Source organism: Pristis pectinata, chromosome 1 (assembly GCF_009764475.1).
Source record: "Pristis pectinata isolate sPriPec2 chromosome 1, sPriPec2.1.pri, whole genome shotgun sequence".
NCBI classification, from domain to species: Eukaryota; Metazoa; Chordata; class Chondrichthyes; order Rhinopristiformes; family Pristidae; genus Pristis; species Pristis pectinata.
In genome coordinates this window covers 50,714,414-50,730,692 of record NC_067405.1, presented here as the reverse complement: position 1 = coordinate 50,730,692, position 16,279 = coordinate 50,714,414, and the positions used below count along the sequence as shown (strand labels likewise).

General features: G+C 39.4%; 1 protein-coding gene across 4 annotated transcripts in view; it reads left to right on the top strand.

Annotated features, from left to right (window-relative positions):
- The window catches only part of pde1a (phosphodiesterase 1A, calmodulin-dependent), a 411,318-nt gene that overhangs the window by 332,642 nt on the left and 62,397 nt on the right, over positions 1–16,279 (top strand). For all 4 annotated transcript variants that reach the window (XM_052023509.1, XM_052023506.1, XM_052023516.1 and 1 more), the window contains 4 exons: positions 2,790–2,903; positions 7,051–7,233; positions 13,273–13,339; positions 13,419–13,535. In XM_052023509.1, coding sequence (XP_051879469.1) covers positions 2,790–2,903; positions 7,051–7,233; positions 13,273–13,339; positions 13,419–13,535 — 481 coding nt within the window. The remainder of the gene's footprint in view (positions 1–2,789; positions 2,904–7,050; positions 7,234–13,272; positions 13,340–13,418; positions 13,536–16,279) is intronic.

Genomic DNA, 16,279 nt, shown 5'->3' with positions numbered 1-16,279 from the left:
CTCTCCCTACACTGAGTCAAGTTAATCACATGTCACAATCCCAGCTGGCATTTTTGGCAGCTATCCAATTTGGATCTTCTGTCTTTGACATAACATGGGTTTACCATGAGGATTCCAATTTTACTAATGTTCCTTTTAAGAATTTCTGAATCAAATTATATTATTCTACCTGTATTGGATATCTATAAATGTAGGTCCTTGCTGTTCTGAGATTTGTTAAGCCTAATGAGATAAAATATCTTTATTAGTCACACGTACATCAAAACACAGTGAAATGCATCTTTTGCGTAGAGTGTTCTGGGGGCAGCCCACAAGTGTCGCCACGCTTCCAGCCCCAACATAGCATGCCCACAACTTCCTAACCCGTACGTCTTTGGAATATGGGAGGAAACTGAAGGAAACCCACACAGACACAGGGAGAATGTACAACCTCCTTACAGACAACAGCCGGAACTGAACCCAGTTCGCTGGTGCTGTAATAGCATTACGCTAACCGCTACGCTACCGTGCCTGCCTGCTTCATTCACAAGGCTGGATTTATTCACACAATAGAAGCTAAATTTACATCAATGGTCTGGAACTTATTTGACTTACAACGGAATAACCTAATGAATTTTACTCTGATAGAACTCTATCTATTTTGATCTCAAACAGAAAATGTTTGAGCGATGTTTGAAATGATATCCACCTGTGTCATTTATTGCATCCGGTGTTCCTGGTGCAGCCTCCTCCACATCAGTGAGACCTGACGCAGATTGGGGGGATCGCTTCATCCAGCACCTACTCTCCATCTGCCATAACAGCCAGGATCTCCTGGTGGCCAGCCATTTCAGTTCCACTTCCCATTCCCACACTGACATGTCAGTCCACAGCCTCCTGTACTGCCAATTTGAGGCTAGATGCAGATTAGAGGAACAGCCCCTCATATTCTGTCTTGGTAATCTCCAACCTGACAGCATCAACATTGATTTCTCTAACTTCCAGTAATCACTCACCTCTGTTCCCCACTTCCCCTCTTTGTTGTCCCTTATCCCTGTGGTTCCATTACCCCTTCTCTTTCCCCTCCCTGCCCTCACAACTTGCCCATCACCCACTCCTTCATCCTTCTGGTTCCCCACCTCCTTCCCTTTCTTCCATGGTCCATCATTGTCCTCTCCTATCAGATTCCATCTTCTTCAGCCCTTTGCCTCTTCCACCTATCATCTCCCAGCTTCTCACATCATTCCCACTTCCACACACCCCCACCTACTTATCTTCCTCCTCTCACCTGGATTCACCTATCACCCACTAGCTTGTGCTCCTCCCCCTCCCCCCATCCTTTTATTCTGGCTTCTGCCCTCTTTCTTTCCAGTCCTGTTGAAAGGTCTCAGCCTGAAACATAGACTGTTCATTTCCCTCCATAGATGCTGCCTGACCCGCTGAGTTCCTCCAGCACTTTTTGTGTGTTGCTCAGATTTCCAGCATCTGCAGTCTTTCTTGTGTCTCCAGTGTTTGAGTATTTGCCTCTTATTGTTAGCTGTAAGGAATAATACTCTTACATGGCATAAATCCAAATATCATTTTGCCATTGCCATAGTTCAATCACACTTACATAACATTTGTGTTCAAGTTATTAAATGCATTTCCCTTTCTATAGTACTTGTATGTCATGTGGAGACTTTTCTGTTCTTTTTTAATGGGTTGATATTCAGGATGAATCAGAATCAGGTTTTATCGTCACCGACATATGTCGTGAAGTTTGTTGTTTTGTGGTAGCAGTACAGTGCAAGACATAAAGACACAAAAATTACTAGAAGTTACAAAAATAAATAAATAGTGCAAAAGAGGAATAACGAGGTAGTGTTCATGGGTTCATGGACTGTTCAGAAATCTGATGGCGAAAGGGAAGAAGCTGTTCTTGAAACATTGAGTGTGGATCTTCAGGCACCTGTGCCTCCTCCCTGATGTAAAGAGGGCATGTCCCAGATGGTGAGGGTCTTTAATGATGGATGCTACCTTCTTGAGGCACCACCTCTTCAAGATGTCCTCGATGGCGGGGAGGGTTGTGTCCGTGATGGAGCTGGCTGAGTCTACAACCCTCTGCAGTCTCTTTCGATCCTACGCTTTGGAGCCTCCATACCAGGCGGTGATGCAACCAGTCAGAATGCTCTCCATTGTACATCTGTAGAAATTTTGCAAGAGTCTTCGGTGACATACCAAATCTCCTAAAGAAGTGGAGCTGCTGGCGTGCCTTCTTTGTGATTGCATCAATGTGTTAGGCCCAAGATAAGTCAGATGATAAAGTTAAGGTTCAATCTTCAGCACTCATTGGTAATTCTTTAGAATTACTTCATGTAAATTGAGAAGGATAGAGCACAGGTGAACAGTTTAAAATAGCTCCGAGGACAATGGTGTTACAGCCCTTGAGCTTGGATAGTATCGCACATACAATGCTTACATATGCAAGTTAAAATACAATCACAACAGTTGTTCTACATCTTCACAGTTTTGAGTAAAGCATTACTTTTGTCTGTGATTTGACGTAATCCAGTAGTAACTAGATCCATCATCGCAGTAAATAGATAGGAGTTCCTCCTATCAGTTTCAAATTTAAACTTTTTTGGAAACTTTCCTGAATGCTATTTAGCAGAGTATCAACTGTTTGAGAAAAATATTCTCACTTTTCAAGTTTGTATTTCCAAGTTAGTAAGGCATTTACATCCATTTAGGATAAAGTCTTGTAAAAATGGAAAAATAATCTGTCTTTGTGGTGGTTAAAAGATGTGTAAAGTAATCTCTTTCCATTTCAGGCTAAGATGTCTTGTGAAGCAGCTGGAGAAAGGTGAGATCAATGTGACAGACTTAAAAAAGAATATAGAATATGCAGCATCAGTGCTGGAAGCAGTTTACATTGATGAGACAAGGTGAGTTTAAATTCATCATCCTATGGTGTTTTGCATGTAATTTATACACACACCTTAATGCTAATTTTTTATGTATATTAACAAAAATTAGATTACCTGTTTAAAATCTGGAAACAAACACGTTTTACTATTTTTGGCTCAGGCTGTGAAGCCCATATCTCTTGAATGAATAAAAAAAAATTATTTGCACGGAACTGAAGGGGTAACATATTGTATACCTGTAGTAAAACATCAGGACACTGACTGCTCTCACCCCATGATCTTTTTTTTGTATTAAAATTAACTGGACAATCAATTGTGGGTTTGTGCAACTTCTGTTATGGCGTGTGTGTGTGTGTGTGTGTGTGTGTGTGTGTGTGTGTGTGTGTGTGTGTGTGTGTGTGTGTTACTCTGAAATGAAATATTTTCTCCTTGGATTCCTGTGTGTATAATTTCTATTGTGGTGTTTGATAGGTTTACATTGGTTTCCTCTTTAAATTAGTCAACTGTTGTAAAAACAGCAAATGAAGATGGTGTACTGAACATACCACAGTAAAAGAATCACAACCTGTATAAACCATTTGTTTTACATATGAACATCTGGCAAAGGCTGCTTCTCAGCATCAATACATCAGAACTGATCTTAAATTTAGCCATTGATAGTGAATAGGTAGAGATGGCCTACTCGGTTTTCATTATGGTGAAGGTCAGATGAAAGCTACATCAGAAGGGACAGAAGGTGACTACATTTATCCTGTAGTTAAAGTCAGGCTGACTGAATCTCAAAGCCTTACAGTATATATGCATTCCACCACAAAGTAAATTCCCTATGCCTGCTATGTTGGTGTGTGGTGGAATTAATTTGTTTTCCACTAATCTCATGCAAATGTAGTTGCAAAGTACTTTTGGTTTGGAAATCTATAAACATTTTCTGCAATATCTTTATTCCAATCTTTAACTTTACTTAATTGCACTCACCTATTTCAATATTGCATTTGACTATAATGTCATCTCTTAACAACAAATTTTGAAAGAGGAAATATTTATGCCTTTTCCTGCATTTCAGTTATCACTTTTTATGCTTTTCAGATTATTAGAGGCAGACATTTTCCTCCCTAATATGACTGTGAAATTTATATGCAGAGCCATCATGAATACAAATGAGGGTTATGCTGAGCTTGCCTGATCACTGAAGTTCTTGAATTGTAATTAGCTGTTTCATGTGTGACATTCACACCAAGATTTTCTGAAGATGCTCAGGGGAAGTATGTACCCAAATTCCTGGCACATTGCTGCCTTGAACCTCAGTTCAAGGTTCATAGGAAATTGAGTGCCCTTATTTAGGCTAATAACTTGGATGAGAGGAAGGCTTTTCACCTGTGGCTAAAGAAATTGGATCTGTGTTCCTTGGAGTTTAGAAAAATGAGGGGTGATCTTAATGAATTACTTAGACCCTAAGGAGACATAATGGGGTGAACGTCCAGATGTTTACACTGATAACAACTAGAACATAGTTGGAAGATAAAGGGTCAGTCACGTAAAACTGAGGTGCATCGGAATTTTTTCTTGAAGAGGGTGGGGAATCTTTGGAATCCTCTACCCCAGACGCTAGATTATTGGGGTACTTGTAGAGGAAGGAAATAAAGTTTTGAAAGATCAGGAAACTCAAAATTTGGAGGAGTTGAGTCCGAGGGCAGATCAGCCATGATCATATTTGATGGTGGGTCAGGTTTGTGGGACTAAGTGACCTATCTCTGCTGGAGACACAAGATACTGAAGATACTGGAACCCTGGAGTAACAAACAATCTGCTGGAGGAACTCAGCGGGTCCAGCAGCATCTGTGGAAGGAAAGGAATTGTCGATGTTTCAGTTCGAGACCATGCATCAGGACTGAGAGTAGAGAGGGGAGATAGCCACTTTAAAGAGGAGAAGGGGAGTGGTGAGACAGGAGTCCAAGGTGATTGGTGGACCGAGGAGTGGTGAACAAAGACGGACAGGTTTTGAAGGGGGTAGGGTTGGGAGACAGTGGCAGGTGAATGATAGATGGAGGCAGACAAAGAGAGGGAGAAAAATGAGAGGCAGATGCAGCAAGGTTGGAGGGAAGTGGGAGTGTGAAGCTTGGAGACAGCTGCCGGAGAGAGATAAGCAGGAACTCAAAGGGCTACCTCCAGTCCTCCGATCTTTGTTTCCTTCCCCTCAACAACATCCCCCCTCCCCAGGCCGCCTGACTTTATCTCCCTCCCCCTCCTGGTTCCATCCACCCACTACACACACAGTTCACCCAGAGGCTTCCCCTCGCCACCCCCTCACCCCACCCTCCCCAATCTGGTTCTGGCTCCATCTGCCATTCACCTAATGGTTCCCATTATCACTTCCTTTACTTATTAGGGTCCAGCAGTGGCAGCACCTTGTGTTCCTGCTCACATCCCTCCAACAATCACATTCCCTTCCCCCCACCTTGCTCCATCTGCCTCTCAATTCTTTTCTCTCTTTCTTTGTCTGCCTCCATCTGTCATTCACCTGCTACTGCCTCCTAACTCCCCCCCACTATCTGGTGCAACCTGCCCGTCACCTTTCACCCCTCCTCTGTCCACCAGTCACCTGTCTCAGCACTCCCCTTTTCCTCTTTATACTGGCCATCTCCCCTCTCCCCTCTCCTCTTTCCACTCTCCATCCTGATACAGGGTCTTGGCCCGAAATGTCGACAGTTCTTTTTCTCCCACAGATACTTCTCGACCTGCTGAGTTCCTCCACCAGATTATTTGTTGACCTATCCCTGCGCCTATTTTCTTGAGTTCTCTTGTTATTCGAGTTTGTTTCTTATGATACTGCAACTAATTATTTTAACACAATTCTGTCCTCCATTTTAAAATCAATTTTAATCTCACTTAGAAGAAGGGATAAGACACATGACTGATAGAGAAATGGGGGGCTATGTGGGAGGGAAGGGTTAGATAGATCTTAGAGCAGGATAAAATGTCGGCACAGCATTGTGAGCCGAAGGGCCTGTACTGTGCTGTAATGTTCTATGTTTTTTTGTCTCCGGCCAGTTTTGCTTGAACTGAGGAGCATTTGATGCCATTCCTGCTCCAGAATGATACTAAATACTGGAGTTTGCAACTGGGTCTGTGACACTGCCAAAAGTTATTTTCAAGTTATTGAAGAGAGTGTAGCAGTCATCAGGAACACAAATCAGTGTAAATTTAAAGAAAGGTTATTAAATAAATTTTCATTTCAAAAATTCTCTTGTCACTTTAGATTACAAAGATATAATTTTCATTTCAATGGTAAAATAAAAGAATTGTCCTGCGTGGTTTTTATACATAAATCTCTTTGGAGGGGAAGGGGGAGAATATTTTGTGATCAAAGTTCTTTCTCTCAGAGTTTCATTTCCTTGTTTAGTTCAAGCCAAATAAGTTTCACTTAAGTTTTTTTGGACCTTTTTGAACATGTAACTGCAAGGTGAACAGGAGATATGTAATGGATGTTGGATACTTAAATCCTGTGGCATCTTTTGCAAAGCAGAATATTCAGATTAATAGTTGAAACCATGGAAATGATGTCTTGGAAAGAATTTTAAAATAGGTGAGATACACAGGGATTCAAAAGCAAATTCCTCCAAGTTTATGGATGGTATCATGACCAGGAACAAAGATAATAAGGAAGAACAAACAAATTCAGAAGAGTTTGATATAACTGCAGCAATATGCAGTTGAATACATTGACACATATAATCATTATGTTATTATTGTTAACAAAGCAACAGGTATATATTGAATGGAACCGTATGAAGGCATACTGACCTGGAAAACTATTTGGTTTGATTATTTTAATATCAAATTCATGTAATCAAAATATACCTGTGATATTTGAAAAAAAATGTTAAAAGTTACTGTGCTCGATAAGAAGGAGGAAGCACAAATATTTTAAAAAAATGATATTGGTGCTGCATAATGCATGCATTTTAACCCATTCTATAGTATTGATCACAGTGAAGGTAATCTTAAAGCAATACTTACTTACTTTCTTTCAGATAGCTCATTTGATCTGTGTATTCAAGCTAAATTCTAAAAGTAGTCAAAACGCAGTTTATGCATTACTATTTCTTTAGGGAGACCAAATTTAAGCAGCATTGGTATGACACTCTATTCCCTGTTTTTTTATCAGACGTCTCTTGGACACTGAGGACGAACTTAGTGACATCCAGTCAGACTCTGTCCCATCAGAGGTTCGAGACTGGCTGGCATCGACTTTCACAAGGAAGATGGGAGTGATGCGAAGAAGGCCAGCGGAAAAGCCCAGATTCCGCAGCATTGTTCACGCTGTTCAAGCCGGCATTTTTGTAGAAAGGTAGATGGAAGTGAATCTGCAATGCTATGATATTTGTTTTGATTAATACCTGCAATTATTAAAAATAGAAAGTTACTTAACTGGTAAAGTTCAATATAATTGCTCTTAAGTTTGCAAAACATTCCATGAAGTATTAAACCATAAAAGAAGAGTAAAGAGCTATTCAGCTCATTATTCCTGGGCTGCAAAACTGTAAAATATTCAGTCCTGTGGCCTTTCGAAAAAAATACTTCTGTCGAAATATTGTCAACTCAATATTTCTTAAAATAATTATGAACGTATGATCCTGAAGAACTAATTCCACAGACCCAGAGAGTGCCAGTCGTGCTTGCATGTATGTGGGTGCATTTGGGCTGTGGAGGGGTTGAGAGAAGGAGGATTAACATTTCTAGAGTTATTGAAAGAAAGTAGCATCTACACAAGGAAAGTCAGATGATAGCAGTTGTTGTTAGGTGGGAAAACAGTTTGGCAAACTCTTCAAAAGCTCACTCAGATGGAAATTTTCATGTGTGGATCTCTGATGGTTAATTCCTGTGCTCCTTCCACGACAACAATCGGATGTCCAGTAGAGAATACCCTGAAACAAACGTGGGAGCTGTACCAAACTGGACATTCCCATGGCTCTGTGACAGGTGTGAACATCCCAAATGCTGCCATAGTAGCTGAGTACATCATCTAGTACCATACCCAATGAGCCCCAAGCCCTTCAGTTTACCTGCTTTTAAGGGAGCTTAAAGAATTATAACATCTGTGACGGCCCAAGGTAACTTGTTTGTATTATTGCCAAGGAATTCAATCAGGTTTGCACACTTAAGCAAGCAAGAGAGAAATGCTGTTTTCCTCACAAATTTAAAATTTTAAAAGCAAGAGCAGAGCGTACAAATAAAGAAGAGAAAGCACTAATACAACAATTGACCACTGACTAATGAGAGCATGCATTATTGCATATGATACTAAACAAAGCTTACAACTTTTTAATCTCATTGTTATTTTGGAACAATTATTTATAAATTCACACACAGTCTGAGGTATGCACCAAAATTACTGTGTAAAAAATGTAGAATAATGCCAAAATTTTAACTCGGCACAATATTTGCATTAAAGAGATTACTTCATGTCTTTGTTTCTGGAATTCCTAAAACCATACTTACTCTCCAACTGATTTCCAACTGGAGAGGAGTGGAAGGCAGGAATTAGAGGTGTAACCCAGATAGTAAAAAACTGGCTGCATTCATTGTAGCCCTTTGAATTCCAGTTGGGGTTCCAGGGCAGACTTGGAGGAGCCCTGTGCTTCCTTGGGGATTCAGGCCCTCCCACCAATCAGCAGAATTCATGCCATCTGAGAGCTAAGCGAATGCTAATGAACTTGCTGCAAACTATAATACCTTTACAGCTGTAACATTATTTCTGGTGGACAAACTCATCCTGAAGTGACAAACATTCCTCTAGGAGTGTTTTATTTTAAACAGTTTTGTTTTCGGAGCGAGGGTCCTCTGCAGACCTCAGAGAAGATGTGAAGTGCATCATCTCCTGCTGGATCTGTGGTGACTTATGTTATTGACATTTCTTTGCAGACTCTGTGAACCACCCGAGTTATGCAATCAGTGTCAACCTTGAGATCTGAAATGGAGTCTTTGTTATGAACGAGCCCTCATGAATTTGAGATTCTAAATTTCACTTTTTCTTTCATTTCCATTTTCTTTCCCTTTCTCAATTGTATTTCCAATAACCTGTGTTTGGCTGTGTTTTACCAACATTTTCACAGCAAACTGCTGGCAATTACTTGCCTATATGCTAGCAAGTATAGGATTTGAGGGCAGATGTATCCGATTCTTACTGATGAATATGAAACCAAACTCCACTTGGAGTCCAGCAGTGGTTCACAAACTTCCTGGAGTTGCAGTTAAGTAGGAGAATTTGCTCATGCATCCTGCACCAGCTTAGATCTGAAGCAGGAACTGTGGGTTTCAGATCACAAAAACAACTCTCCACCTTGACTTTCTGCCTCCTATTACCAAGCCAATTTGCCAACTTGCCTTGGATTCCAGGACTCTAACCTTTAGGACCAGTCAAAGGCCTTACTGAAGTCTATGCAAACTACATCAACTGCACTGCCCTCATCGATACATTCTGTTATCTCTTCAAAAAATCTAATTGTATCAGTCAGACAGGATCTTCCTCCTAATAAACCTATGCTGACTATCTTTGATTAACTCCTGGCTTTCCAAGTGTTGATTAACCCTGTCCCTCAGAATTTTTCCCAATGACTTCCCTACCATTGACATTAAGCTCACATGCCTATAATTCCCTGGTTTATCCCTGCTGCCCTTCTTGAATAAGATACTAGATTTGCTGTCCACCAGTCATCTGACACATCACCTGTGGCCAGCAAAGCTTTATAAGTGTCTTTTAGGGCCCTAGCAATCTCCTCCCTAGCCTCCCTTTGTGTGCTGAGATGCATCTCATCAGACTCTGGGGATTTATCCACTTTTAAGCATGCCAAGACATACAATACCTCCTCCTTTTTAATGATAACATGTTCTGGAATTTCTCCATCCCCCTCCCTGAATTCTTCAACACCAATGGTCTTTTCTTTAGTGAATACAGATGAAAAGTATTCATTTAAGGCCTCACATAGGTCCTCTGGCTCCATGCACAAATTGTCATTTTGAACTCGACTGGGCTCTACTCTTTGGGATTTTCCTTTATCTTGTCTGCCAGTGATACTTCATAGTCCCTCTTTGCTCTCCCAATTTCTTTAAGTATCCACCTACACTTTCTACACTCCTGAAGGGCCTCTCTTGTTTTCGGTTCTTTATATCTGCCATATGCTTCCCTATTTTTCTTTATCCAACTCTTAAAATCCCTTGAACTTGCTGTCCTTGCCTTTCATCCTTCTGAGAATTTTAAATTAATCAGTGTTTAAGCGTTGTAGATGGTTTGATTTTATTCTAATTTTTAAATTAATTTTAATTATTTTGTGGGTTTTTTTTATTTTTGATTGCTCTTGAATATTTTTGAATGTCAATGAATGCTGAAGATGTCCTCAGCAGTTTCATGGGCAGGGACTTGCCAAATGATTCTAATCCAACACATTTTTCTTGACAGATATGCATGAGCTAAGTGTGGGACACATGTAAATGTCAACTGTGAGTGTCTGTGTCAAGCTGCACTCAACAAATTACTTTAGATGCAGTTTTATATTTTTGTTACAAAGGATCATTCTATTCTGTTCTTTTACATTTTCTTTTCTTTCAGCTGTACCCCTCAGGTTCCAAACTAATTCACTGGTCGTAACGGCTCTTAGGACATACCAGAAGTCTTGGATTCTCCAAGCCTTTCCTTTCCCCACTTTGATAAAGTTGAACTCCGATCTTCTGAAATAAAATCTGCCTGTTTTTTCCAGCACCTCACAATAGGCATCAGACAGAATGCACGATTTCCTACTCAGCCGCTACTGACAAAGAGCAGCACTCACAGAGGGGGCTTGGTGAGGTGGGGCATGCTGGTGAATGGGCAGAAAGTCAGGTGGGGATTCAGGCCAGGGCAGATGAGCTTTGACCAGCGTAGATCTAAATATGTCCAAACATGGCAAATTTGCTTTCGTGCAGGAAGATTAAAATATATTTTAGTGAAGATGAAAAATACTGAAGTGTATAGAGGATCTGAACCTGAAGTGACTTGAAATATTTTACTGCTGTAAAAGTGCAATAGAAATGTAAGTAATTATTGTGGAAACATTAATGACTTTCCTTTTTGTGCAGCTTGAAGGGCCTACTGTGTATTTCCAGTCCTTTCTGTTTTTTATTCAAATATTTACATTTCAATGTCATTTTCCTTATTTAGGACCAACTAAATGTTCATGTAGGGAACCAGTGATGCACAGAAAAATCTTGGAAATATTTATCTTAACTTTAAATATTGAAGTGAATGTTGAATCAAGTCTTGAGAGAAATGAGAAAAATAAACTTTATTCAGTATCTGGTTTGTCATACTGGAAATGCAATAACTTACACTTTACTCTGTAGAGTTGGAATGAAGCCTGATCACCAGCAGAAATTAATCAAGGGCTAAGTCTCTCTGACAAAATTTTACTTAAGCGTTTAAATAGACTGATGTAAAGAATCATACTTTTAAATATTATAATCACTCTTCCCACTGGCAGGACAGTTCAGTTATAAAGAGAAACTGGAGATGCTAGGTCTTTTCTCCCCAGAATGGAGGAAGTGGGGGGGGGGGGGGTGTCATAATTGAGGTATATAAAATTATGAGGGGCATAGATTGGATTGACTGCAGGAAACTTTTCCCCATATCAGAGGTAGATAAAATTAAAGCTCACGTTTTTAGGATAAGGGGGAAGAGATTCGGAGGGGATATGAGAAGGACTTTCTTCACCCAGAGAGCGGTAGGTGTCTGGAATGCACTGCCTAAGAAAGTGGTCAAAGCTGGGTTGATGACAGTCTTTTTGAAGTGGCTGAATGAACACTTGAATCACTAAGGCATAGAGGGTTATGGACCAAGTGCTGGGCGATGGCGTTAATATAGAAGGGTGACCACTGGTCGGCATGATTGAGTTGGGCTGAATGGCCTATTTCCATCTTGAATGATTCTATGGTGAGGTGCAAGCAAACACAGGCCCAGGCTGCTATGTTTCCAAGCTATCTTTTTATGAAAGATAAATAACCTCCCTGTTGTAACAACTAGAATTTTGTCTCATTAGAGCCAAGCCAACAGCCATTTACAAGGTTTGTTTCTTTAGTTTAAAATTAAATGCTCTGAACAGTAATAATGTTTTTTACAGGCTGTGAGCAATGCTGGTAAAGCTGACATTTAGCGTCCAATCCTGACTGTCCTTGGGATGGAGGACCACTGAATGGTGCTATTAAGTAGGAAGTTACAGTGTTAGGACTCAGTAACCAGGAAAGAGTGTGTTAATGTATTTCCAAGTCAGGATAGTGTGTGACTTGGAGGGGAACTTGCTGGTCGCAGTCAATTAACTTTAGTCCTATTTCAGAATTTACAATGAAAGTTTATATGTTGGTGACAATTATGACAGACCCACCTTCAAATAATGTGCCCACAGGAGAGATAACCATTGTGAGTGCAGAACAGACAAAATAATGCTAGTGGTATCTGTTTAATTTAGAGGATTTAAGAAGGAAGTAAATTTAGTCAAATGCATGAGGATAAACCCCATGGAGATTATACTCAGCCCACAGTCTATCAAACATATATCCGCAATGTACAAATGCGTTAATCCAGGCTGAGATGCTTCTGGCTGATTGTGGTTCCTCTGAGGTTTAGAAGATCATTGTGTCGTGAAGCAAACTGCTCCAATGTACTCAGGTGCAGGTCAGATTTGCTTATTTGCTGCAATCACCTCCGTCACCATCATCACCACCACTAATACAAACACTCCCTCTTCTCAATTATTGAACAAATTTGGAACCCCAAAAAGAATACCTGTGCTTAACTTCATTAATTGTCATGCCAAAACTTAGCAAAAACAAGAGCAAGTTTTAAAAAGATCTAAAGTATGGAGAAAAATGAAGCAGATGATTAAGTAAAAGCATTTCTAGAACTTACCTTAGACTTAGTTTTAAATGTGTTTGGATGTGAAACCAGTGTGCAATTTGAAAGCTCATCAAGAGCTTGTTGGTCACACATTTAAATTATGATTTTAATTCTTGTACATAACCACATATATATGCCATCATTTTCCTCTCAATTACTCATTGGAATCTCACATGGTACATGATTTGCCAACTTGTGACATTGTGTGCAAGGCACTGCCAGCCACACAGAGCCCAACAAACTTTACCCTGGAGAGTAAAAATGCTTTACTTCCTTTTACTCACAGCTCTTGAGCAAAACATTTTAAAAGTAAATTCATAAGTAATTGCATTAAAGGGAAACGGATAATCCAAGCTTCCCATTGTCCTAGTTACAGGAATAAGCAGGAAGTTATACATAACAAATTAGGCACGCTGTTGAAATCTATTGTCAAAATTTATACCTTTTTATTATTTTAAATTCAAGGATGTACAGAAGGACGTCAAACATGGTAGGACTGACTTATCCAGCAGCAGTGATATCTGCTTTAAAGGTGCGTAGCACACTAATTTTAAAACTATTGACAATATTGGCGAATATGACTAAATTTGTTATCTCTTCTCTTTCTGCAGGATATTGATAAATGGTCATTTAATGTGTTCGCCCTTAATGATGCCAGTGGAGACCATGCACTGAAGTTCATGGTGCACGAACTATTCACCCGATATGACCTTATCAATCGCTTCAGGGTCAGAACACTTTTAATGTTTAATATTAAATTAAAACAAATCAAATGGTTTACAAAGTCAATGCCAAAAAAGTCCCATTAAATCTACCAGGTTTTAATGCAAATATATGTGATCGTCCATCAAATGAAGAATTTTGTAACTTATATAATTAGTTTATTTTAAATAATATCTACTTAAAAATAATCTATTCATTCTGGCAGCGATTAGATAACAGATGTATATGATGATGCAAAATTCCCTGGCATCAACAAATAAAACCCTCTAACCGAAGGATTAAAACCCTATCACCAAAAGATTACTCAGAAGCATTCATCGGATAAAGCAGAATATAGTTAGTGTTAGGATTGGTTTTCTACAGATTTTTCCTCTTGTGTTGTGCACTTTCTTTTGGCCACATTGAACAAAGGTGAATCTCAATGCAGAGGTGAAAATGATTACTTCAGTGCTGACAGACACAGTAATGTTTTTCAGTGAGTCAAACTACAGGCTGAGAAAGACACAGAGCGAGGCAACAAATCCAAAATATTTAGCAAACTCACCTAAATGAAAGTAAACACACTGCAGTGTTTCAAGGTCAGCCACTGCTAAAATTTAAAATAGGATGTCTAAGAACAGAGGCTGCCGCATTGATACCACGAATGCACATTGATTTCAACACTCTGTGCACTCTAAACTGAATGAGGTTTTAGTTATTAGGACCAAAGTAAAGCATCATTGGGTGCTGAGCAACCTAGATTACATATTGATTATAGTAGGGCCGAACAAGTACATAAAAGACATCATTTCTCACTTGCTAAAACACTACACTAGTTGGAAAATCTATACATTCACTGGTGTCCTTAGCCTGCACTTCTAGTAGGTTATTAGACTCACCAGTGAGAGGGCAAAGAATCATACTGGTGGTCTTCAAATCTTTGGACCAACCACTTCGTAACAACTCAAGCAAATACAAGCTGGTGTTCTAAAGCCAGGTCCACTCCAGTAACACAAGAGCATTGTCACTTAAATGAATTGCTGCATTACTTACTTTAGTGATCCTTCAGATCTGAGATAAATTTGAATGAAAGCAAACAAATGACTTATAAAGCTCCAACCTTCCCAACTTCCAGCAACAGATCAGGGTTTACAGGATTGTTTTGCCTCAGATTTCAGCTAACAAGTATAGTGCTGTGGTTTATCTAAAGAGAAAGCAATTCTTGTTACACGGTTCATTGCACTAACGGCGATATTTGAGGTTAAACACATAACCCAGAGTTGTGACTCTATAATGATTGGAAGTTCTTGCATGTTAAACAGTGTCTTTCGTGCCTTCAGGATATTCCCAGAGCACTTAACAATCAATGATCTACCTTTTTGAGATTACTAATGTAGGTATAAATAACGCCTGGAACTAGGATACCCCCATGAATTTGTAAGTGAAAGATTTATCAAACAGGTTCTTTGGCCCATCCCATCCATGCCAACCATCAAGTACCCAGATATATTAACCCCATTTACCAGCACTTGGTCTGTAACCTTCTATGCCTTGTGCTTGGCCATATACGTAAATGTTGTGAGAGTCTCTGCTACCATCATCTACTCAAGCAGTGCATTCCAAACTCCAACCACCCCTCTCAGTGAAAAAAGAAACACTCTAAATCTCTTACTTCTTACCTTAAACCTATACCCCGTATTTATAGATACCTCTGTGAGGGGAAGTTGTTTGTTACTGTCTAGCCTATTTATCCCCCTCATAATTTTGTACACCTCTATCAGATCTCCCATCTAGGACCTTGTCAAATGCCTTACCAAAGTCCAGTCACACTGCCCTCATCTTTATATATAGTGACATTTTTGAAAAAAATCACATTAGTCAGATGTGATCTCCTACAAATAAAGCCATGCTGACTACCTCTGAACAACTTTTCCCTTTCCAAGTTCAGATTGAAACTGTCCTTCAGAATGCTTTCCAGTAACTTCCCTACCACTAACATAAGGCTCACAATCCTGTAATTACTTTGCTTCTCCCTGCTACCTTTTTTTGAACAAAGGAACCACGTTTGCCACATCAACCACTTGTCTGGCTTCATTCCTTAGGATTAGCTTGAGCACTGCCCCATCCCTGGTAGGACTATAAATGTACTGCCTCTCCTGAATGAACTTTAAAAATATAGGTATTCACCATGGTCTGTTCCTTTTTATGTTCAATTATTTATAACTCTTTTTTATTCAATTTACCTATATCTGACACTGAACTTGTACATTGGATCATGTGGGGCTATTAAAATTTGCTGAAATAAAACTGTAAAACCAAAACCACTGAAATGAGAAGATAATTTGTAGATGAAGCATCTCTCCAGGTCCACTGCAGGGTTAATGCATGTTGCTTAAGACCAAGAATAACACATGTAGCTAAACTGAAGTGCAGTAAAGTACAACATTGCAATGTCACTATGGCAAATGCTCAACGTTGCCTAATACACATACAAAATTGCTAATACAAAGCTATCAAAGACTAATCAGTTATTAATTCTACACAACTAATTGAGTCTAACATGCCTTTTCCCAATAGTAATATATAATAGCCTACAGAATGTCAGATGTTTTGTAATGTTAATCTCTCTCTGAAGAGTAATTGTGAATTGGACAGCATAAGTTAATTGAAAACTCTTATCAAATCCTAATTATAAGGTATTTTAATTAACTGTCATTAAGCTTATAGAAAAGTGTCTACATATGTGGACATTGAATATGAAGTAAAATTA